This window comes from Heloderma suspectum, chromosome 11 (genome assembly GCF_057233095.1).
Source record: "Heloderma suspectum isolate Gila_16-S chromosome 11, 16-S_ref, whole genome shotgun sequence".
Classification (NCBI taxonomy): domain Eukaryota; kingdom Metazoa; phylum Chordata; class Lepidosauria; order Squamata; family Helodermatidae; genus Heloderma; species Heloderma suspectum.
This window is the reverse complement of record NC_139468.1, coordinates 39115892-39140319: the sequence shown is the minus strand read 5'-3', so window position 1 is coordinate 39140319 and position 24428 is coordinate 39115892. Positions and strand designations below refer to the sequence as shown.

Here is a 24428-nt window from a genome sequence, read left to right as displayed (position 1 = left end):
CAGAGGTGCTGGCCAGCAACTCCCATCTTTTCCAGACAGGACACCCGGGGTCTGAACAAACATGGTCCACGGAGAGCACCACGCTCGTTCCAAGCCTCAGGACTCTGGTTCCTGGTCCACGTCCTGGAGAAGGATTGTTTACTTTTAAGGAAGACAAAGCGCAGAGGGTGGAAGAAGGAGCAAGGAATGTGAGAGGGGCAAGGAACCGCAAGGGCAGAGCCTTACCTAGGTTAGGATCATATTCGCTTATAAACCTCTTGGTTAGAAACTTCACCGTCAGTGCTGGAAGAAGCAAGAGAGGGGTGCTTAGTCTCTACCAGACACTCTTGCCACTGCTGAGCCAAAACATCCCACTTTTGCACAGGTGGAACACACTTTCAGCCTGCTTGGGACCGTATCCCACCAAAACCCGACGTCCCCAGGGTGTGGATGGACGTCGAGCCTGTCTGTGACAAGTAGATCCTACCACAGCGGCCTTCCCCCACGTGGCTCCCTCCAGGGAATGGATGGGGGTTCCAGTCCAACACATCTGGAGGGAGCCACGTGGGGGAAGGTTGTTCTACAGCCAGGATCATACAGATGGCCAAGGGACCCCAGAACGAACAAGTTCATCCCAGGTGAGTTTGCTCACCTGTATGTATTCTGTGCTCTTGGACGTGCCTGTTCTCAATCCATCTACTTGGTTTCTCAAGTTTGTTGGCCGCTGAGACATCCCTTTTTTCTTTCTTCGGGAAGCTTGGCCTCTTTATTTCGTTGCATACATGGACAAAAACCTTTGGAAACACTCGACTCCCTGAGGGGCACGTTTGTCATTCCCGGCCTGGTGCCGACACTTGGCAACCTCAAACTGCTCCTGGGGCGCGGGGCCTTGCCAGGGCCCGGCACCCACACTCGCTTTTTCCTCCCCTCTTCAAGCACACATACCAGGCCAGCCCTTGGAGGCTGTCGTCTTTGTTTTTGACAGGGCTCCAGAACAGTGTTCCCTGATCTGGCTCCCTCCAGATGTTTTGGACTACAATTCCCATCCATCCCAGGCAGCCTGGACAATGGTCTGCCATTATGGGAGTTGTAGTCAAAAACATCTGAAGGCAGTGGAGGCTGGTGACTCTGGTGTCAGTGGGGCAGTGAATCCACTCCAAGTTCCAGTCAGAACTCTACAGGAGCTCTCCAAGGTTCTTCGCTCTTTGGATAGCTCCTTTAGAGTCATGTCTGGTTCTGACTGAAACCTGGAGTGGATTCACTGCCCCACTGACACTGTAGCCACCAGCTGCTGCTGTCTGAAGGGTACCAGGTTGGGAAAGTCTGCTCCAGAAGGCGGCTCAGCTTCTGAAGTATCATCTGGGATGTGTGTGTGTGTGTGTGGGGGGAGATTTCTGCCACACCCGGAGTGCTGGCCTCCCTGACCGCTGTGAGCCTTAAGGGGAGCCCTCCACTGGAGGAGGAAGGCCCCACCAGATCGCACTTTCCTCAGGGACTCCTCGACTCTAGAGCTGGTCTGGGTCGCTGCAGCTGCCCTGGCAAAACCAATGGGCTAAAGCTTATGGTTGGTACTCCAAAATCAAGGATCCAGCACCAATGCCCACTGGAGTCTGGTGGGTTCAACATTATTAGATGGGATGCGCAAGGATGGAGACAGAATCAGTGCCACTTTGCACCACTCTGTAGACAGAATATGTGCAGCGTTGCAAAAACACCACAGTCGCAAGTACACCTTGCGATGGCGACCTCCAGCAAAGTTGGCTGTTGGTTCCCACAGAATTCGCGAACGGCACACACCCCAGTCCTGGGACAGAGGCATGAGTAAGTGCCCAGCCAGTCGATTCAAGCTGCAGGTGGGTGCAAGGCGTTTCCCGTTGTGTTCTCAGACCATTCTCTGAGTCGAGATCTACTCATGCATAAGTGCACACCTGTCCGCAAGCAGGCCTGCTCACAAGTAATGCCCCCTAGCCTGCAGGAGGCAGACTTCAGTGTCTACCTGGCAGCACTTCTACTTATGAGTAGGGGCATGGGATGCATCTTAGTTGGGACTAGGGGAGCAGACGGTACCAGCAGAGAAATGTCCTTTAGCGTGAAGAGCCAGGGACTGGGCTGAACCCCACCCCCTGCACAGCAAGGAGCCCTCCCTCCCATCACACCTCCTCACCTGATTTTCCAGACCCTGGACACCCCAAGATGGCCACATTGCATTCTTGGAGAAGGCTGTGGAGATGGCGCTCGCTTGCACAGGGGGCAGTTCGAGGCTTGCCAAACATGGAAGACATCCTCGGACTAGGTAAACAATAAACAATTTTGGGAACGTTATTCATCATTAGTAACTCATTTCGTCCTTCAGTTTCCAGCCCCTCCCCTTTGGACAGAGGGAAACGGCAGCCAGAGGAACCCTGATTAAAACCATAAAATGTCAGCAATAAAAATGGCCAGGCGATAGGCGGGCTCACTGCCATAAACACAAGGCTTCTTCGCCAACTTGGTGGATACGATCGCGTGATTAACTGTGGTTACAGCACAATTATTTTTCCTGATATCCTGAATGTACCCAGTTGTTCACGCCTGCGGAAGGCCCTGACGCACACGCTCAAAGAAGGTGACAGTCACCGCAGAGTTGACATTAGGTGTGAAAGAGGAACCGCAGACTGTGGGGTGTACACAAATCCTACATATTCAACAGACTTGGCCGATACCTCTGGAGTTTCAAAAACCAGCTTGGGAACCTACAAAGCCGCCTTATATTGAGCTCTGCTGCTGGGCCATCTTGCTCGGTATTGGTCTCTACACTGACTGACAGCTGCTTTCCAGGGTATCAGACAGGAGGTTTTCTGCCCAGCCTAGCCCTACCTGGAGATGCTGGGGACTGAACCTGCAAACTTCTGGATACTAAGCAGGGGCTCCACCAGTGAGTGGAGGCTCTGCCTTCAGTTTGACCGAGGCAATAGCACAGCGACGTTGGCTCTCAGGGCCACGGGCCAGATCTGGCCAGACCCCCTTCTGTTGACCCCATCTCTTTTCTCCAACCACCTGGTCATTTGGTAGTTTCCTGGCTTCTGTGCAGCTTCTTCCTGCAACCTAAAACATTGAAACACCTCTCCTAAGACTTAGGTACTGGCAGTAAGACAGCTAAAACTAAAATATGCTGGTATTTTTGGCCTCACCCCTTTGGTCCATCTAGCTGCTGGTTTGTGGCCCCTGAGAGCTTCTCCAGAACTGAACTCAGCCCCCAGGCTGAAAGAGGTCCAACGCCCCTGCAAGAGCAGGACAAAAATAAGATGCGCGTCCACCCCGTAACGTGACGCCTTGCTGGGGCCGCTTTCAGTTCTTTGTTAAACAATCCCTCACCTCCAGCCGAAGAAACACCTTTCTGCAAGTAAGTGGAGAAGAGATCCAGGGGGAATCGAGGCTGACAGACATACAAAGGAAACTTCTGGCTCGTTTAAGAGCTTTTTCTCTCTCTTGAGGTGATGAGTTAATCTTCTGTCCCTTTCCTGGCAAACTGGGACAGTGACAGGAACTCTGCTGCTTGGTTTCCAGTCCTCAAAGGAGAAGCAGCAAAGGAGAACCCAATTGCTGGGTTCTAAAGTGAGACCTGCTGGAGCCCATAAGAGCTGTCCTGCTCCAAGCACAGCAAATGTCTGTCCAGCACAGCATCTGGCTTCCCTGCAGCCTTTCGGCTCTAGACTGATAACTACCTCTGCTTCCAATTCAGAAGATTCTCTGTCATTTGATTATTACAGGGCCGGCCCTACCATGAGGCACAGTGAGGCAGTCGCCTTGGGCAGCAGATTTGAGGTGTCACAAAAGGGCAGCAAATGGTTAGCAAATGGTGACTTTGTTATTATTGTATTTCTACTGCCAGGGATGGGGAGAGGTGTTAAGGGATGTTCTGCCTCATGTACCGAAATAACTTGGCTGGCTTTGGATTCTATGAACGGTGGGCAAGCGTGCCGTTGGCTGCTCTGCCTCAGGCACAACATGGCTTGGGCTGGCCTTGGATTATTAGCAAGACCTAGCAGCGCTGTCAATGTATTTGTATAGCCCCATCAGTGCATATGGTGCTTCACAGAGTCATGTAAGGCGGGCTGGGAAAGTCTCTGCCCTGAGGACCTTGCAAGCTAAATAGTAAGCAATAATATTGAGGGGACAAGAGGGAAGGAGAGGCACAGATAGCAAAGGGTGACTCACACATAAACACGGATAGTACCCTGCTGCGTCAGACCAAGGTCAATCTAGCCCAGCAGTCTGTTTCCACCGGTGGTCAGTCAAATGGCTCTGGGAAGCTGAAAAGCAGGACATGTAGGGAGCAGTCCTTTCCGGCACCGGGCATTCAGTTACCCCTTAACATGGAAGCCCTGGGATTGGAAATATGGATTCATCTCCTTCGTCCAGCCCCATATTCAGCAAAGGCTGGGGGCAATTATTTTTTCAGGGCGTTGCAGTTGATACGAGAGTGTTTACACTCATCTACTCTCACAAATGGAATAATAAGCAGGGTGTTGGGCAGTGGAGGCTGGTGGCTCTGAGCCAGTGGGGCAGTGAATCCGCTCTGGGTTTCGGTCAGAACTGGTTAGCTCCTGTAGAGTTCTGATTGGCTCCGACTGAAAGCTGGAGTGCATTCACTGCCCCACCGGCATCTGAGCCACCAGCCTCCACTGGTGTTGGGAGTTCAGCAGCCTGAGAAACCTGTTCAAGCAGAGACAACTGTGGGCCCAAAGTTCTACTGTGAGGGCAGGGAAGAGGCAACCATCATGCCTTCTTCAGCTCTCTTAAAAGTACCCCTTGCTTGCTGTCTCTGATGCCTCAGAAGGCACTCCGTTGGAAGGCTTTTTGCTCTAATAATAATAATAATTATTATTATTATTATATTTATATCCTGCCTCTTCCCCAATACTGGGACTCAAGGCAGCTTTATAATATTAAAACTCTAACCCCAGTTCACTACAGAGGAACCCTCACAAGTGTGCCATGCTTGCTTTCTTTCTTTCTTTCTTTCTTTCTTTCTTTATTCATTTCATTTCATTTCATTTCATTTCTATACTGCCCAATAGCTGAAGCATCTCGCCTTCGCGTTGGCACCTGCCTTTGGAAAAAGCACTGGCGCTCTCAGGGTAGGAATTCAGGGCAGATGTCCAGGGCCCTACGCAGGAGAGTGAGGAGGAGGGCCGCCAAATGTGACCAGGGCTGGATTACCACATTTTGAAGTAAGCAAAGTAATACACGGTACCGTCGAAAGACAGGGGCCCATTACGTCCAGATTCTAAAACGACCCCAGGGCACCACTGGGGAAAGGAGCAAAAATAAATCAGCAGCTCACCTTCAGATCAGAGCTGGATTTCCATGAGAGTTTGCTGGAGGAGGCGCTTTTGGAAAGGCTTGGCCACGTTTATATCCACACATCCGTGGCTCTTCCCCTTTCGGCTGCCAGGTCCCCTCCTTCGAGGTCCCCAAACTGAAGCAGGGAGCGAGCCAAGCTCAACCCGGCTCTCTGTCCCTGGGAAACGGCGGCTTCTTCCCCACAGCGGCAAGTCGCTCAGACTTGACTTGAATGAATGAGGCAGAGGCAGAGAACTCCCCTTCCCCGTCGCTTTCGCCAGCTGAACTCCAGCCAAACTCCTTGTAAGGAAAGCCGTGGCCTGTCCTTCTGGAGGGGAAGAAAACACAGAAGATGCCAGGGGCAGGGCGGGGCAGGGAGGGGTGGGGGAAAACAATTCTCCCTGGCTTCATTCTTAAAGTGGAATCAACACTGCCGATCCATGCCGGCTCTGCTCGGCACTGCATGTTGATCCTCGGGGACTGACTGGAAAGCACCCAGCTTCGGGCTGCTGTGCAGCCAGGGGAAGGGATCTGGGCTTATTTACAGGGTTGTGGGGACCCAGGCATCCCGCTCCCGCTGGCATTCTGCTCCTGCGGAAACGTTGGCACCAAGAGCAGCCCCCCCAGGCTGGCAGCAGGAGCTGCCGGAGCCTTGGCAGGGCCCATCGCCAACACCTGCCTTGGGCCTCCCTCTGATTTGTTTTCCTGGCCTGGCTCTCTAAGCAGCACCCAGACAGAGAGGCCCAGCTGCCATTAAAATTTCCCACAGTGCCCCAGAACATTGCGGGGGTGGGATTGTGTGACATGTGAACAGTGGCTAGGCCAGCGGAGGCTGGTGGGTCCGATGCCAGTGCACCTCGGAGAGCTCCTCGAGAGTTCTGCCTGGTTCTGCCTGAAACCCGGAACAGATTCACCACCCCACTGACGTCGGAACCACCAGCCTCCACTGGGCTAGACTCGTAAGCCCACCAGGAGGCACAGATGAACTAACCTGAAGGCCCTTTGCTCAGGGCCTTTGCCTTCAACCTGGAGCCGGCCCTGTGCAAGGGTGTTACTCTGCTCGTCCCCACGGCTGTCATGCACCTGGGTTGCTTCCGTCCCGGTCTTTTATCACGCCATCTGCCAATCAGGGGTGTTGCTAGGCTCTTAAAAGATTTGGTGCTCAGGCCCATAGGGTGGTAAATCTGCATAAGATTTGCATATGCTAATTTGTATCTACATTTGTTCAGTCGTTCAGTTGTGTCCGACTCTTCGTGACCCCATGGACCATCGCACGCCAGGCCTTCCTGTCCTCCGCTGTCTCCCGGAGCGTGCTCAAGTCCATCTTCATTGCATCGGTGATGCTATCTAGCCATCTCATCCTCTGCCATCCCCTTCTCCTTTTGCCTTCAGTCTTTCCCAGCATCAGGGTCTTTTCCAGGGAGTTTTCTCTTCGCATTAGGTGGCCAAAATATTTGAGCTTCAGCTTCATTATCTGTCCTTCCAATGAGCACTCAGGGTTGATTTCCTTTAGGACTGATTTAGTATCTACATTTACAAAATTAGAAATAATTAATTTCACAGAAGGCAAAGCCAGTCAATTAATTTCTCATCCGGATCACCTAAAATAAAGCAAATTCTTCCATTAATTTGCACTCCACCCCAGATCACTTCAAATCAGTAGATCCTCTTCGTTTAAAATAAATTTGCCATGTAGTGAAAAGAAGAGAGCAGCTGGTGGGCTTTTTCATGAGCCCTTTCTCTCTCACACACATGCAGTCCACATACCTAAAGATGGCAATTTTTGCACCAAAATGCAGTTTCAACAATTTGACAAGACTGCTAATCCAAAAGCAACCCCAGGGCAAATCAGGGGTTCACAACATCATTTTGTTGAAAGAGCTCTATTGGCTCCTGGGGTGTTCATTTCCTGGGTCCGATTCAAGCCGATGGTTCTGACCTTTAAAGCAATCGGTGGCTTTGTCCTGGATACCTGAAGGATTCTCTTCTGCCATATGAACTCTCTGCTTTGGAAGATCTTTTCTGGGTGCCTCTGTCTTCAGTGCTTAAGCAAGTTGGCGTGACAGCAATACATTTTATCATCTGTTTATTAATTTAATCAATTGATAGACTGCTTATCATATCCAAAAATATCTTGAGGTGGTTCACAATACAAAATTGCGAATCTAAGACCTACATTAAAATTTAAACCATCACAACAAGGTATACAAATCCTCAACAATTAAAACTCAGACTCAATCCCCTGCCTGCAATTCCACAATTAAGAAAACTGGGCAGCACAGTCCGCCACTAACAGTCAGGAAACACCGGAGCGAAGAAAGACATTTCTAACAGGCTCCTAGAGCATGTAGCAGTTGGCGCCGCACTGGTACCGGAGGGGGGCCTTCCAAAGGGTGGGTGCGTCGGGGGGGCTGTGGAGGAGGCCTGCTTCCAGGTTGCTGCCCATTTTTTTTCTGTCCCAAGATGCATGGGATTGCGCCCTAATACTCCTACGTTGGTGGCCTTCAACAGTGCATGTGGCTGATGGAAACTAGGGTGGCCATGTGTCCTACTTTACAGAGGCCAGTCCTCTGTTTGAAGAGTTATCCAAGTCTCAAGATAAAGAACCCTAAGAAGAGAGAGCCCTGAAGCTGCCCGACCATAGTTAGTGCCTGGAGAGCAGGCACAGTGGTCACCTCATCACATAGTTATTATATTCAAGTAGTTGAGGGTGAAAGTGGAGAGTGCAAAAGCTGATTTGAAACTGAACATTAAAAAACTAAGATCATGGCATCTGGCCCCATCACTTCCTGGTGTATAGAAGGGGAAGAAATGGAAGCAGTGACAGATTTTATTTTCTTGGGCTCCAAGATCACCGCAGACGGTGACTGTAGCCATGAAATTAAAAAACGCTTGCTCCTTGGGAGAAAAGCTATGGCAAACCTAGACAGCATAGTAAGAAGCAGAGACATCATCTTGCCGACAAATGTCCGCATAATCAAAGCTATGGTTTTCCCAGTAGCAACGTATGGCTGTGAGAGCTGGACTATAAGGAAGGCTGAGCGCCGAAGAATTGATGCGTTCGAACTGTGGTGCTGGAGAAGACTCTTACGAGTCCCCTGGACTGCAAGGAGGTCAAATCAGTCAATCCTAAAGGAAATCAACCCTGAGTGCTCACTGGAAGGACAGATACTGAAGCTGAAGCTCAAATATTTCGGCCACCTAATGCGAAGAGAAAAGTCACTGGAAAAGACCCTGAAGCTGGGAAAGATTGAAGGCAAAAGGAGAAGGGGACGGCAGAGGATGAGATGGCTAGTTAGCATCACCAATGCAATGAATATGGACTTGAGCACACTCCGGGAGAGAGCGCAGGACAGGAAGGCCTGGCGTGCTATGGTCCATGGGGTCACGAAGAGTCGGACACGACTGAACGACTGAACAACAAAATTTCTAAATTTGCATATATACATATAAAGACATATAAAAGAGGACACAGATTTGCAAAACAATTGCACATATACATATAAATAGAAAAACAGTCTAGAAATATACCCAATGGCTTTGCAAACCTTGGTCCTCTTTTGTCCTGTTTTGGTGATGCTAAGGAAAACACCGGGCGGATCTGCCTGGCAAGTTGCCAAGGAACCTTTTGACAAAAGGTTTTGGACTTGATTGGGTTGGTTAGGATCAGGGCGGAGATGGAGAGACGAACTCCTGCTGCTGCTGTTGGCAGTGTGTTTACTGCTGTGCCCTTGAGATACCTGTTCAACTTGTACATTTGAAAATGAAGAGGAAAGGTCCATTTCACTGGCAGTTGGAACAGTGCTGCACTAAGGGCCAGATCCACGCCCAGCAGGGTCCCAGTGAGACGGGCCCTTGGACTTGCTCCTTTGCGCCACTGCACCTGGCTTGTTCTCCTGTCTCTTGCTCTGGCCCAGACAAAGGTGGTGGGAAGGGGCAAGAGCAGGAGATGCCGCGGCTCCCCGGCCCCCCGGCCCCTGCCTGTCAGCCACGCAAGGGGCAGCGCTGATGAGAAAGAGGAGGAGGAGCAACGGGTGACCGTGGTGGCAAGGAGGAGGCTCACTGAGGGAGGCATTGAGGGGTCTCGCTCAAGGGCCCTGCAAGCCCTGGTGCTGGCACTGGCTGCACTGATCTAAGGTGGTCCCCCAACTATCCTCTCCCCTCCTCCCCCAACTATCTGATTTTTCTTTTGTTTCACTGCGTTTTAGCTAATGTATTTCCTGGCTCACATTTAAACATCTAAATGCGCAGACAGGAAACCATTTAATGGGCCTTTGGTTTCAGCAGCTCAGCCCGTCTGCGCTGAAAATTAATTCGAGACCAGCACCAAGTGCTTTCGTTTCATTTCAGTATGTATTTATTTATTTTAAGCAAGCACCGGCCAGCTATTTGGACAGATAAATCACGGCGAGTAAAACAAAACAACAGCCCTGAGAGACACCTAAGAGTGCCTGTCGCCAAGGCAGAGATGACTTTGCAAAGCAAGGGAGCATGAATGTTTGGTTAGGGAGACCGTGGCCGTTCTTTCGTCCTGCAAATATGCGCTTTTGGACTGGTGTGTCTGCTTTGCTTTTTATTCCCGGACACCGGGCAAGGCTTCTGGCTCGGGTTCGTGGAGGTGGGGCTGTGGCTCCCTGGGAGTGCACATTCATGTGGAGGGGTCTGGGATGTATTCAGGAGGGTGCCGCATTTCCTCTTGCCATTTGGAGAAAGGCCATGGCTTGGTGGTGGAGCCCCGGCTTCGCATGCAGATGGCAGCAGGTTTGATCCCCAGCATCTCCAGGGAGGGCCAGGAACGATGCTGCCGGTCAGACTGGGCAATGCTGAACGAGGTGGATCAAGGGCTCACTCTAAGGCGGCTTCTCATGTTCCAGAACAGGGGCCACATGCATGTATATCTTTAAAGCATTTTCACCCTCCCTTCAGCCAAAAGGCCCTCAGAGATCAGTAGCATGACAGTCCCTGCGCTCAGGCTGCCCAGCTCCATGGCAGGCTACGTGCCTTGCCTTCAAAAGGTCCCAGATTGAATCCTGGGCATTTCCAGGTACAGGCAGGAAAGGCTGTGCTTAGAAACTCTTGGAGACCTGCTGCTATGTAGGCAAGATTGAGCTAGATGGACCAATTGTCTGACTTAATATAGGATAAAAGGACATGGGAAGCCATTTGTGAAGAGGCACACAGACCTTGCTCTGGCTGGGGGGGCACTCCAGAATAGGAGACTTAGATGAAATAGTTCCCATTTGGCACAAGCCTACCAGAAAGAGGAGGGTGAATCCTGGCCAACAGACCATTGGGGAAGATGAAAACCCAACTGAGATTCAACACCAGGAGGAAGAATTGCAGCCATTATGACAACCAGAATCTCTCCCTTTCAGGTTACAGAACAAGGAGTGGAAACACAGTTATCTAACACAGAAGATGGATCTGTCAGGTTTTATGGAACTTTCTGGGATCCACACAACACTCAGTCATAACTGAGTCAGCAGTGGTATCAATTCCAGAGAAAGTGACTAGTATGGAAGCGGACAAAGATGGAAACATGAGGAGGCAAGGAAAAGAGCAGGGCTCTATCACACTTCGCTTGTTCATTTGTCTTCTGGGGCTGGCAAACATCCACCTTCCTACACCGCAGGCTAAACACTGGAAGATTTACTTGAGTATGTGATCCATTTGCAACCATAAAACTTCCTGGAATGAGAGAGGGGAAACAGGGACAATACATCTTCTTTCCTGCAATGAAAGAAGTTCAATGACTGCAATGAAGAAAGTACCAGTGTTGGGTTATTGCAACCGTGCCCTCCAGATCTATTGGACCACAACTCCCATCCTCAGCCTCCACGTTGGGAGTTGCAGTCTGATGGTAGTTGTAGTCCAACACATCTGGAGGGGCCGGGCTGGGTAAGGCTGGGTTATTGCATGCATAGCAGTCTGTAGTGATCTGAATTGTGGAGGAAGGCACCCCTTTTCAACTCATGTCCCAAAAAATCTTGGGGTCCCTCAATCAGAAAATAATGAATGGCAGGTACATTTCCATGAAAGACACCTTGCCCTCCACTGCTGATCCTCCTCGGACAATGCGCAGCCAGTGGGGAGCATTCCATGTGTTGCAGGGCGCACTCCAGGGTAGCAATTTGGGGCAGAGGCATCACCACAAAAGAGGACAAATATCTGCATAAAATTCCATATGTTCATTTATATGTATAAAGGCACATTTAGAAATAATGGCTATAATTCAAACAGAAATACTATCCACCTGCTCATAGCAGGGAAGTCTGTGACCAGTGCATCTCTCAGGGCTTCTTCACACGGAGCTTTTATCCTGCGATTGAGATTACTCACTCACGGAAGGTTGCGGGCCCTTTAGATGACGTCGTGAACCTCCAGGGCATCTCCTGCACTAAATGACCTTTATTCCATTTTTTTAAAGATCGGAGATAATGAGGCATCAAATTACCCTGTTGTGTTCCGCTTGAGTTCCCTCCGTGAAAAAGGAAAAGCCTCAAGAAGAGGAGATGGACCAATGAAATGTATGGAAGACTCAGATAAGGGGGAGGAGGAGGGGGGAAAGGGAGCCTGTGTAAAGGGAGTCCATTGTGATCCTGCATTTAAACGGAAGCAGAAAGTCCCCTTTTAAATGTGGGATTTTAGGCTGGGGTAGAGGTGCCCTTGGTCTGCTGTACAGGTGCTGAATGGCCATTCTTAAGGCCCCCGGTCTTCCTTCTCAGGGCTCACTATCTTTAAACTGTACTTGGACATGCCTTTCAAGCAGAGGATACCTCCAAATAGAGGACTGTCCACTGTAAAGTAGAACACATTCACTGCAGCAGGGAAATGGCCAGGGGTGGGGTGGCTTCCCAGAGAGCTTGCCTATCCGATGCCTTGCCGAGCGTTCCCAGAGCGAGGCATCAGTGTTCTGGAGAGCTGCGCCAGCTGCTCTCCGGGTGTGGCATTAGCTGCAGCAAGGGAGCAACTGGCTGGCCAGGCTGATGCCTTGCTCTGAGGACCCCTCAGAGTGAGGCATCGGCCCGCTGCTCTGGAGAGCTGCGCCAGCCGCTTTCCTGTTGCAGCATTTTCTGCCGCAGGAGAGTGGTTGGCAGGGCTCTCTGGAGCAGTCATCCACCCTATGCCTCTGTCTGGTTCTCAGAGTGGGGCATAGAGTGGGTGGCCGCTTCAGCTTGGGCCTGGTGCCAGGAGTGGGGAGGGGTGGCCCTCCTGGAGGCAGCAGTTGATGGGTGGCCCTCTTGGTGGGGTGAAGGGGGGACACAATCCACAACCTTTCCAGGTCTGCTGCCTGAGGCAGGGAATTCACCTCATGGGAGGCCTGGCCCTGTAGATCAGGCACCTCCTCCCCCAGGCACCCAAAATGTTGTTTTATGTTTTCCAATGTTTAAATATACATACATGGATTTGTATGAAATGCATACAACTTTCTAGCAATTATACCTGGGCTGCAACAAAAGTGGACCAAATATCCCGATAAGTATCCATTTGAAGGTGACATCGATATCCCATCTGGTCAAATATTGAAAGCGTTCAAAGGTCCTCAACCATTGCATTACAGGAGGTGAGTGTTTGTCCTTCAAATGTTGTAATAGCAGTCTTTTAGCTGTCGAAAAGGCGCGGAGAATCCATTTATGCTGGCCATTTGTTAATTTCCATGAAACAGGTAAATTATTTAAAAGCACGTGTACATCAGTGAATATTAAAGACTGTTTCAGTACAAACATTTCTTGTGTAATAACCTCCCTGCAAAAAGAAGCAACTCCTGGGCATCACCAAAACATATGCTTAAAAGAAGCATTAAGCTGTACTGCACCATCAGCAATTTGCTGAATTAGGCAATCATAGATAGAATCATAGAATAGTAGGGTTGGAAGGAGCCTATAAGACCGTCGAGTCCAACCCCCTGCTCAACGCAGGAATCCAAGTCAGAGCATCCCTGACAGATGGCTGTCCAGCCTCCTCTTGAACACCTCCAGTGTGGGAGAGCCCAGCACCTCCCTAGGTAATCGGTTCCATTGTTGTATTGCTCTGACAGTCAGGAAGTTTCTCCTGATGTTCAGATGGAATCTGGCTTCCTGAAACTTGAGCCCATTATTCCGTGTCCTGCACTCTGGGATGATCGAGAAGAGATCCTGGCCTTCCTCTCTGCGACAACCTTCCAAGTACTTGAAGAGCGCTATCCTATCTCCTCTCAGTCTTTTCTTCTCAAGGCTAAACATGGACGCTCCGGTGTCCAATAGACATGAAGCAAAAGTTTTTTGCTGAATAAGACGCAGCCTAAGATCCAGAAATGCGAAAGGGAGACGCCAAGCATTTTGTGGTGGTGCCCACCGCAGTATCTCAAATTCCCAAATGCGCCCACAGGTCCAAAAAGGTTGGGGACCCCTGCTGTCGACAGCCATGGGTTCCTTCAGCAGCTGCTATCACATGAAGTTAGAGGATGTGAAGACCACAGTTGGAGGGCGTTCTGTGAAGGGCCAGGTTTGTGGGTAGCCTCCCTCACTTGTGGCAAAAGGCCAGGCTAGAGGGCCTCTGGATCCCTCTGATTCACCTCCTGCCATCCTCTCTGAAGGCTGTGAAGGCCCTTTTCCTCAGGTCGCTTTCCTTTTCCGTTGAAGGTGACCTCCAGCGATCTGCCAAGTCCAGACACTTTTATTTTAGCTGCTCCTCTGCACTGGAGCTGAACAAATGCTGCAGATATCAGTTTGCAAACTGCCTTTGGAAAGACCTGGGTGCTGCGGCTGCCCTGGTCACATGGACCACAGCTATCTTTAGAAGGCGGTATTTATATTACAGAGTTTGCAACTTCTTAGCTACTCAAGCAGATACAGAAAGACAGACATCTCATTGCCGTATCTGAAGGGTGCTTTGACCTCGGCAAGACACTTGTGAATGGACTAGCAAGGAAGAGATCCTGGCCACGAGAGACCAGGCGTGACTGGGGCCATGCAGCCACAGCTTGCCAAAAGGGTGCAGATCCATGTGGAAGAGGATTTTTTTTCCGTGGACAAGACACTTCTGGTGGAGCACAGTGAATACTTCCGTGCCCTCTTCCAGTCGGGCATGCGGGAGAGCACGCAAGAAGAGATCCAGGTCCGAGACCTGAGTGCCATGGGATTTTCCATCATGCTGAAGATCCTGCAGGGGGAACATCCTCTGCTGAGCTGCGAGGAGAACCTGAAGGCGGTGGAGTGTGCCGCCTTCTTGCAGGTGAAAACCATGGCCAAGTATCTGATTGCTTCCATCAATTCTGACAACTGCATCATCCTCTTCCAAGCCGCTGCCATGTTTGGCCTGCTGGACCTCTTCCATAATGCTGCACTGTACATAAGAGACAATTATGCCGATCTGGAGGAGTACCTGGACTGCCTCTCTCCGGACCTTCTGGATTATGTGGAGTCCCTCATACCCAGCACATTTGTGGCGGTGGGAGCTCACACGCCCACCTTCGAGTTCTTGGAGGACCTCTCGCGAACCATTTGCTACCTGGATGAGGAAAGCAACACCTGGAGGACACTGTCCTGCTTGCCTCTGACGGCCAGCACATTCCTTGCGGGGATGACGACCCTGGATAACAAGATTTACATTGTGGGTGGGGTTTATGGGTACAACAAGCAGGTGGTGGACCAAAGTTTTTGCTATGACCCGGCAACCAACAGCTGGAGTGAGTTCCCTGGCCCTCAGCAGCTCCGCTACGATGTCACCCTGACAGCCCAAGAAGATAATCTTTATGCCATAGGTGGGGAATTTGAGAAGACCCCGCTGAAATCAGTGGAGAAGTTCAATGTGTCCACCAAGACATGGAGCTTCGTTTCAGATCTGCCCCAGGCAGCAGCGGCTGTCCCCTGTGCCCAAGCCATGGGACGCATCTTCGTTTGCTTATGGAAGCCTCTCGACACCACTGTTATCTATGAGTATGAGCCTCAGAAGGACGAATGGCTTCCCGTCTCGACTCTCAACAGGCCTCAGAGCTATGGCCATTGCATGGTGGCTCACAGGGACAATCTCTACATCATGCGGAACGGGCCTTTTGATGATTTCTTGCGGTGCGTGATGGACTGCTTCAACCTTACCACGATGCAATGGACCTCTTTACCTGGGCAGTACGTGAACAGCAAAGGGGCCCTCTTCACTGCTGTCATCAGAGGGGACACCGTTTATACGGTCAACAAGATGCTAACCCTGCTATATACCGTAGAGGAGAATACATGGAAATTCAAAAAGGAGAGAGCTGGTTTCCCACGGAGTGGTTCTTTACAGACCTTCCTCCTCAGGCTTCCGAGAACAGACCACAGCATTGCAACTTAGATATCTAGTCTCTACTAAATGGAATGCTCGGAGACTGACATCTTATTCACCACATCTGGATTTTGGATGCTCCACTTTCCTCTCTTCTTTTCCAGACCTCCTGGGATACAGCCAAATTTAATCCAGGTTGTGGTACCAGCATGGTTCATACCAATGCTCTCTGCAGCATCTGAGGCAACCACATCTTCAGAGAGGAGATCAGGGATTTTAGGGATTGCTTGTCGGACAATCAACGGTCGTGTGGCTTTCTCCTGTTGCTACTGCACCTGGGCTGGCCGTTGTGTGGCCCTTGGGTGTATACAAGCAGCAGGTCCTGCAAATAGTCTAGCATTCTTGAGAGGTTGCAGCTCGTGCCAGTTGGCAAGCAGGAGAAGCCACAGCAGGCCAGTGGGGCCCAGGAGGCGCATTATGCACTGAGCGGGAGGAGTCCGTTGTAGGCTCTTTGGCGGTATGGAGCCTCCTGGCATTCAGGGCTCGGTAGAATTGTTTTGGTCATGTCCTTTTAGGCCAGGGGTGTTGCATCTCTGGCCTGCAGGCCAAGGCCATCCTGCCCTTGGGCCAAATTCAGCTTTCCAGGGTTCCCCAGACTGCCTTCCCTTGCCTCCAACCCCTTTCCCCAACTGCTGATCATTTGGTGTTTTCCTGGCTTTTTCATTTTTCCCCCGCTCTGAAACGCTGAAACGCCTCTCCGAAGGCTTCGTTGCTGGCAAGAAGAGCTTCCAGCTAAAATAGGCTATTTTTTGTCCCCGCACCTTTTTGCCTTCAGCCTCGCCTGCCTGCTGGAATGTGGCCCCTGAGAGCTTCTCTGGAATTCAATTCAGCCCTTGGGCTGAAGGAGATTCAACACCCCTGCTGCAGGCCAGCCCTGGCCAAGCGAAAGAATCCACCATTTTGTTACCTGTCTTGATGCGTCACATAGGAAGCTGCCTTATACTCAGTCTTGTCTGCACGAAGTGGCAGGGGACCGTTCTCCAGGGTTTTAGAGAGAAGCCTTTCCCCGCCCTGGCTGAAGATGCTAGGGGTTGGACTTGGAACTTTTTGCGTGCAATGCATGCACTCTGCCACTGAAGTCTGGCCTTCCCCTTCTCCTCTGCTGAAGGTTAAGAAGGGTTACGTGCTCTCTAGTTCTCAACATGAAACCTCTTGACATTAACCTACACAGCCTGAAAGCAAGGGAATGTTTCAGGCGTCTCAACTGGAGCACTGGAAATGCAAATTTCAAATTAAATGCATATAGTTTGACTGCATTTTGTGAAAGCATGCATCTTTTCCCCAACTTGGCCAGAATCCAAAGAAAGTTAAGCATGTTGAAGTCCTGTTGAACTGAATAGGACTTAAACCCAGAGTGAAGTATTTAAGTCTTGTTGCTTCTAAGAAAACACTCATCTAGGCTGTGTGTTTGGGTCTCCTGCCAAGATAGTTACCTTAGTTAACAACCTCAATATTCTGTGATAATGTAAACAAGCTGTGTGGTGTGCGTGCTTTTAGGTTTTATATTCCCAGCAATTCAAGTTCAGACAAGCTATAAATAGAACCTCGTTAGGGAATTAATGGCTTCACAATAAACACAGAACAACTCAGATCCTGGGCTGAATTTGCAGGGTGGAGCATATGAAGGAAACTGTTTCTTCTTTTGCATTAAACAATTTTGAACTCAATCCAGATGGTGCGGTTTTAATGGCATAGCTAATTCCGCCCAGCCTCTAGGGAAACAGCAAAACCCAAATCCCACCCTTTGCAAAACTCTCCCTCCTTACTCAGAGGCATCTCTTCAGAGGAGAGGGAGGAAACACTGCTGAGCACCAAACTTTCCCTTGAGGGTCTATAACTGAAGCCAGGCTGGCTGTAGACCCTTGATGGTTTTTGATAGCAACGTTTGGTGAGACTGTGGTTCGCAGATGGTTTGCTCCCAGATGGAGGGCTCCCAACATTAATAGCCAGACAGCATTGTGTAACTCTTCAATCTTTTCTTAAGAGATTTTCTGTGTTAAGAAAAAAGTTGGAGGAAGTGGTGGGAAATCATAGGAGAGTTATGAGTGGAAGATGTCGTCTCCCCCCACCCCCACTAAATTCTGTGAATTATGCAGTGTGATGGTGTAACAAAAGCCTCGTCTGAAAACACCTCTGGGGTGTTTCCAGATGAGGCTTTTATTGTGCAGTAACCCTGCCTCCTTCATTGAGTTTAATCCGGGGTGGGAACGGGACATAATCTTTTATTTGTAACTTCCTGTGTTTTCCCACCACTACTTCTTTATTTCCACAAAAAATCCATGAAGGAGGAAAAGACTGAATCACTGCACATCTTTGATGGGAAACGTTACATGCCTTCCTTCTGGAAGCATCCCATGAGGATTTATTGTGGAATCGTCATGGCTCGTTCACTCACATTTTACAGAGGAGCATCCATGTGACGTCATCACCCATGTGCAATCCTCCTGTATTTTCCAGTGTTGCTTCTCTTTGTTCTTACTGCAGAAACTCTGCCTTTTTGAGAAGGATGGAAGAGAAGACAACAGAAGAAGCCAATGTGGCTTCACAAAAATCTTAGAGAAGACCTGAAAACAAAAAAGTACACATACAGGAAGTGGAGAGAAGGCCAAGAAACAAAGGAAGAGTGCAGGCAGGTAGCACAGAGTTGCAGGGATGGTGTCAGGAAGGATAAAGCTGAGAACGAGCTGAGGTTAGCGAGGGATGCTAAAAGCAACAAAAAAGCTTTCTTCAGCTCCGTGCATAGTAAAAGACAAAGGAAAGAAATGGTTGTTCAGCTATTAAATAAGGATGGCAAAATGATAACAGATGACAAAGAAAAGGCAGAAGTGCTCAATTCCTACTTTGGTTCAGTCTTCTCCCGAAAGAGGGTCTATGACCACCCTGGCAAAGATGAAGTACAGGCTGAAGGGGCAGGATTGCAGCTTGAGATCGATAGGCATATGGTCAAGGAACACCTAATTACTTTGAATGAGTTCAGATCTCCAGGGCCAGATGAACTGCATCCTAGAGTAATAAAGGACCTGGCAGAAGAACTCTCAGAATCACTGTCTATTCTCTTTGAGAAATCATGGAGGATGGGTGAAGTGCCAGATGACTGGAGGAGGGTAATGTTGTCCCTATCTTCAAAAAGGGTAAGAAGGAGGAACCTGAGAACTACAGACCAGTCAGTCTGACATCAATTCCTGGGAAAATTCTGGAGCAGATTCTAAAGCAATCCATCTGTAAGCACCTTGAAAACAATGCAGTGATTGTTTTCACTGTTTCACTGTTTCAAATCCATGTTGGATTTGTTGGACAAACATGGATTTGTTTGTCAAACAAACAAATTTGTTTGTCAAACATCAAATCCATGTTGGACAAACAAATTTGTTTGTCAAACATCAAATCCATGTTGGACAAACATGGATTTGTCAAGAACAAATCCTGCCAGACGAATCTGATCTCATTTTTTGATCAGGTCACCTCCCTTGTGGACTGTGGGAATGCTGTGGACATAATATACCTCAGCTTCAGCAAAGCTTTCGACAAACTGCCCCATGATAACCTGATGAGCAAGCTAGCTCAAAGTGGGCTAGATGAAACAACAACACGGTGGATCCACAGTTGGCTACAGAATCGGACTCAAAGAGTGCTTATCAATGGGATCTTCTCAAACTGGGGAGAGGTAACGAGCGGGGTACCGCAGGGCTCAGTCCTGGGCCCAGTGCTCTTCAACATTTTTATTAATGACTTGGAGGAGGAGGTGCAGGGAATGCTGATCAGATTTGCAGATGATACAAAATTGGGCAGGATAACTAATACTTTGGAAGACAGAAACAAAATTCAAAGTGATCTGGATAGACTGGAGCACTGGGCAGAAAACAACAGAATGACATTTAATAGGGATCAATGCCAAGTTCTGCACCTAGGAAAAAGAAGCCAAATGCACAGTTACAAGATGGGGGATACGTGGCTCAACACCACTACAAGCGAGAAGGATCTTGGAATTGCGGTCGATCACAAGCTGAATATGAGCCAACAATGGGATGTGGCTGCAAAAAAGGCACCACATTTTACGAAGGATGCAGACAAACTGGAGAGGGTTCAGAGGAGGGCAACAAAGATGATCAGGGGACTGGAAACAAAGCCCTATGAAGGGAGACTGAAAGAACTGGCCATGTTCAGCCTTGAGAAGAAAAGACGAAGGGGAAATATGATAGCTGTCAAGGGCTCCTTGGAGGCCTCTCTCAGTCTAATCCAGTAGCCAAGTCCAGACACGGACAAAGGAATTCCTTTCAAAGCGTTATTATTCTTTTACAACTTAACAACTCTACCATTTGCAACTAGATCTGAGCAGCACAGTACCTATGCCCTAAGTTGGAACAGTTGGTCCCCGTTTGGAAGGGAATTACTGGCAGACCCCTGAACTTAAGGACTAGGGAGAATCCCTCCCCTTTTCCCTTGGATCCTCTGGGCGCAGCCGTTGTTTGCGCGCCAACCGGGCACTACGCCTCCTTTCTGCGCCCTCCATTTGGCGCCGCTCTCTGCGTCGGCGTTGCGCGTCCACCAAGTCTGCTATCTGCGCTCTGTCACTCCCTGGACTGCTATCTAAGCTAGGAATGCTGGTGGGAGGAATCTCCGTCAGCTGTTGGCCCTGGGAAAGAGGAGCACGCTCCTCTCCCAGGAGCGACTGCTCTTCCTCAGAATCAGTACTTTGGGATTCTATGGGCTCAGTGTCCACCCTGACATCAGCGCTCTTCAAGTACTTGAAAGGCTGTCGCAGAGAGGAAGGCCAGGATCTCTTCTCGATCCTCCCAGAGTGCAAGGCACGGAATAATGGGCTCAAGTGACAGGAAGCCAGATTCCGGCCGAACATCAGGAAAAACTTCCTGACTGTTAGAGCAATACGACAATGGAACCAATTCCCTAGGGAGGTGGTGGGCTCTCCCATGCTGGAGGCCTTCAAGACGAGGCTGGACAGCCACCTGTCAGGGATGCTCTGACTTGGATTCCTGCACTGAGCAGGGGGTTGGACTCGACGGCCTTGTAGGCCCCTTCCAACCCTACTGTTCTATGATTCTATCTCCACAGGTGTAGATGATGAGCTTCCACCAGGCTTTAAAAACCTGGCTGTTCAGGCGGGCATTTGGGGTGGGTTAGGGTTTTTTAGAACAGTGTTGTTTTGTTGTTATTTTTTGTTCAGTTGATTATGTAAATTTGTTATTAGTATTGTACAGCGCCTAGAGTGGTCAGGTAGTCGGCCAGATGGGTGGCTAATAAATCAAATCAAATTAATAAATAAATTGATGCCCTTCATGCGACTAGAACGTTTTCTGTAAGAGTTGTGGTTTGACGTGGGCAGTCACCTGTCACAGCTCAGCCTGCAGTTAGTATAGCCTTTGTAATGGTACCATTTTTATCACCTGTTTCTTTTATTCAATCTTTTCAGTGGTACAGCCATACTTGATAGATAGATAGATAGATAGATAGATAGATAGCAAAACACCACTTAAATGCAGGATTGTTTTTGCGCTATACCTTATAATCAGCATTATGGGGTATTTTTTTTCCCTTGCTTAAGTTTGAGTAGAAGCAGGCTGAACCAATCAGATGCTGCCTTTGGGGGGGGCAGGGCCAATGAGAGCACAGAAACAGTAAATAGATGGCTCCTTTACCACTCCTGTGCCCTCATTGGCTATGCACCCCCAAAGGCAGTGTGTGATTGGTTCAGCTCGCTACTACTCAAAGTTAAGCGAGATTTAAAAAATGCTCGCAATTAAAATGGCGCTCTGTGGGGTGGCAGTGACCCGCTGGCTGCTGTGGCACTCCCTTTTACCACTGAGTCACCAAGAAAAGGAGGGGGAGGAGCCACCACTGCCACTCACCACCACCGCTTGTCAGGGGTTGGTCAGGGGCCTTCCTCGGCCACGGGGCCTGACTGTGTCCTGTGATCTGGCCTTGGTGGTGCCAGTGACTGTAACACCATATCCCCAATTCCCATACTTGTAAGCCAGTCCAGAAGTATACCACAGTATCAAAAGGTGCTGAGAGGTCCAGTGGAACCAACAGGGATGCACTCCTCCTGTCCAGTTTCCAGCATAGGCCGTCCACCCAGGCAACCGAGGCTTGCTTGGCTCCAAAGCTGGGCCTAAAGCCAGATTGAAATGAATCTAGTCCGTCCGTTTCATCCAGAAAAACCTGGAGCTGGGAAGTCAGCACATGCTCAAGCACCTTGCCCAGGAATGGTACGTTAGAGACTGGTGGGACTCCAGCTACAGGAGGATTTTCCCCAGTAATACTCTTAGAACAGCATCGTTCAACCTTGCTGGGACCCACAGTGAGGCGTCTGCCACTCCCACCACCCCAAGCCAGTCCACCTCTGGCTGCTATTATTAGCCAGGGTGGGCAAGGCCAGAGTACAAATGGGCTCCACCTCTCCAGAAATCCTGCCCACATCCTCAGGCTGCACAAATTGAAATGCATCCAGTTTAACAGCAGAAACAGGAGTCAAAGGTGCATCTACTGGTACAGCTCTAACTGCAGCGTTTCAGTTGGAGTGGGTATGAGTGACTTCATGCACAAAGTGCCTTGCAAACGGGTCATGCCGGGCTACTGTGCAATCTTGCTCTCCACCTTGTGGACCAAGATGTGGAAGACCTCTACTTGGAATCGCTCTGCTGGCCAGCTGCAAGGCGATGCAAGGGTGGTGGTGGAAGAGTCAGATTTCTTTACTGCCATCAGGTAGGCCCTAATATGAGCTCTAGCCTGCATTCAATCGTGTGCATTATGAGTCTCCCACTGCTGTCTCTCCAGTCTTTTTCCTCTCTGCCGTTTCATTGGTGTCAGCACCTTGGACCACCAAGGAGCTAACTTAGCTCTGGGTCGAGGGAAAGGATGTTCTAGCATATTTGTTTCAGGCAAATAAAAAAGAGAGGATGTTCAGCAGCAATTGTGTCAACCGCCTGGGCCAATTCCCCATTCCAAATGTTGACCAAGGGCTCCAGCAGGATTGCCAGTTTGTGGCAGGAAAATCCCCCCGAACTATCAGAAAACAATCCATCAGCCTCCTGTGGCGAACTATTTGGACAAATTCGTAGTATCGGACCCTTAACATAGGTGCCTTTTTAATATTCTGAAGTGTGAGATGATTTAGAGATTAATAAATAAAGGTTTCTGCTTGTTATCAAGAGAAGGAAACAATACTATCTTTAGTATTTTCTTTTTTCATTCCCTTGCCCCACACCAGTCCAGAACCTAACTAACGTTAAAGACAAGCCTTCACTCTCCACTCTACCATTTAAATTTTGCCTTCTTGATTTTGCCTTCTTGAGCTCAAGCTTCCATTGATTAATCTACTGCAGCCTTCCTCAACCTGGTGCCCTCCAGTTGTGTTGGACTACACCTCCCATCACCCCCAGCCACCTGATCTACTGATTTGCATCCCTAGTTTCAACTACTACACGTGCGGTGTTACTGCAGGAAAACCAGGTCAAACTGTCAGCTAGGAATGTTGTCAACCTTTTATAAAACACAGAATGCAGGCAGGGTGCATCCACGGGGTCACCTCCCTCCAAATCATTGCCTCTTCATCTGGGGTGCTTCCAGATGAGGCTTTTATCATGCCATCACCCTGCCTCATTTATGGAATTTTATGAGGGATCCAGACGGTAACGTCTTCCACTTGTAATCCTCTTTCCCACCACTTCTTCCTTCTCCATGGAAAATCCATTAAGGAAGAAAAGATGGAAGAGCTGAATAATGTTAGTGGTAGGCACCCGTCCATCTAGAAGCACACTTGTACTGGTCTGGAGGCCTGATTTTGTCAGGTCTCAGCCAAAGTTAGATTCTTTTGATATCAAGATGAAATGAAGCTACTTGTGCAAACAGATGACAGTTTATTGATAGAAATTAATGCAGAATATGCCAAGAAAGCACAGCTGAATGGTCTGTCTGGGCCCCTCAAGAGACAGGCGGGAAATCATTCCATGACTATATGAGTTCTTTAAGCTGACAATGCATGCTGCCCCTTGGAGCAGGACCAACATGGCATGCTTTAAACAATGCTTATATACCTTTCCTTCCATGCCCTGTTGTTGTTGTTTATTCGGTCAGTCGCTTCCAACTCTTCGTGACTTCATGGACAGCCCACACCAGAGCTTCCTGCCGGCTGTCGCCACCCCCAGCTCCCCCAAGGTCGAGTCCGTCACCTCCAGAATATCATCCATCCATCCTGCCCTTGGTCGGCCCCTCTTCCTTTTGCCTTCCACTTTCCCTAGCATCAGCATCTTCGCCAGAGTATCCTATCTTCTCATTATGTGGCCAAAGTACTTCAGTTTTGCCTTTAATATCCTTCCCTCAAGTGAGCAGTCTGGCTTTATTTCCTGGAGTATGGACTGGTTTGATCTTCTTGCAATCCAAGGCACTCTCAGAATTTTCCTCCAGCACCACAGTTCCAAAGCATCTATCTTCCTTCGCTCAGCCTTCCTTATGGTCCAGCTCTCGCAGCCATAGGTTACTACGGGGAATACCATTGCTTTAACTATGCGGACCTTTGTTGTCAGTGTGATGTCTCTGCTCTTCACTATTTTATCAAGATTTGTCATTGCTCTCCTCCCAAGAAGTAAATGTCTTCTGATTTCCTGGCTGCAGTCAGCCTCTGCAGTAATCTGTGCACCTATAAAGACAAAGTCTGTCACTGCCTCCATGTTTTCTCCCTCTATTTGCCAGTTATCAATCAAGCTGGTTGCCATAATCTTGGTTTTTTTGAGGTTGAGCTGCAACCCAGCTTTTGCACTTTCTTCTTTCACCTTCGTCATGAGGTTCCTCAGCTCCTCCTCGCTTTC

The 24428-nt window shown here is 49.4% G+C and overlaps 2 protein-coding genes across 2 annotated transcripts in view; one reads left to right on the top strand and one right to left on the bottom strand.

Annotated features, from left to right (window-relative positions):
* The window catches only part of RASL12 (RAS like family 12), a 59364-nt gene extending 41324 nt beyond the window's left edge, over positions 1–18040 (bottom strand). Inside the window, exons 1-6 of the mRNA XM_084817452.1 lie at positions 18002–18040; positions 6296–6831; positions 5306–5632; positions 4177–4271; positions 2144–2268; positions 226–282 (exon numbers count right to left, since the gene is read on the bottom strand). Coding sequence (XP_084673578.1) covers positions 226–282; positions 2144–2261 — 175 coding nt within the window. The 5' untranslated portion in view covers positions 2262–2268; positions 4177–4271; positions 5306–5632; positions 6296–6831; positions 18002–18040. The remainder of the gene's footprint in view (positions 1–225; positions 283–2143; positions 2269–4176; positions 4272–5305; positions 5633–6295; positions 6832–18001) is intronic.
* KBTBD13 (kelch repeat and BTB domain containing 13) lies at positions 14254–15615 on the top strand. Its single transcript, XM_084816453.1, has one exon. It carries the CDS (start codon positions 14254–14256, stop codon positions 15613–15615), a length of 1362 nt encoding a protein of 453 aa, XP_084672579.1.
* Positions 18041–24428: the final 6388 nt, after the last annotated feature.

Excerpts from the sequence above, each read along its gene's own strand:
- KBTBD13 (XM_084816453.1), top strand. The coding sequence starts at position 14,254 with ATGCAGCCACAGCTTGCCAAAAGGGTGCAGATCCATGTGGAAGAGGAT.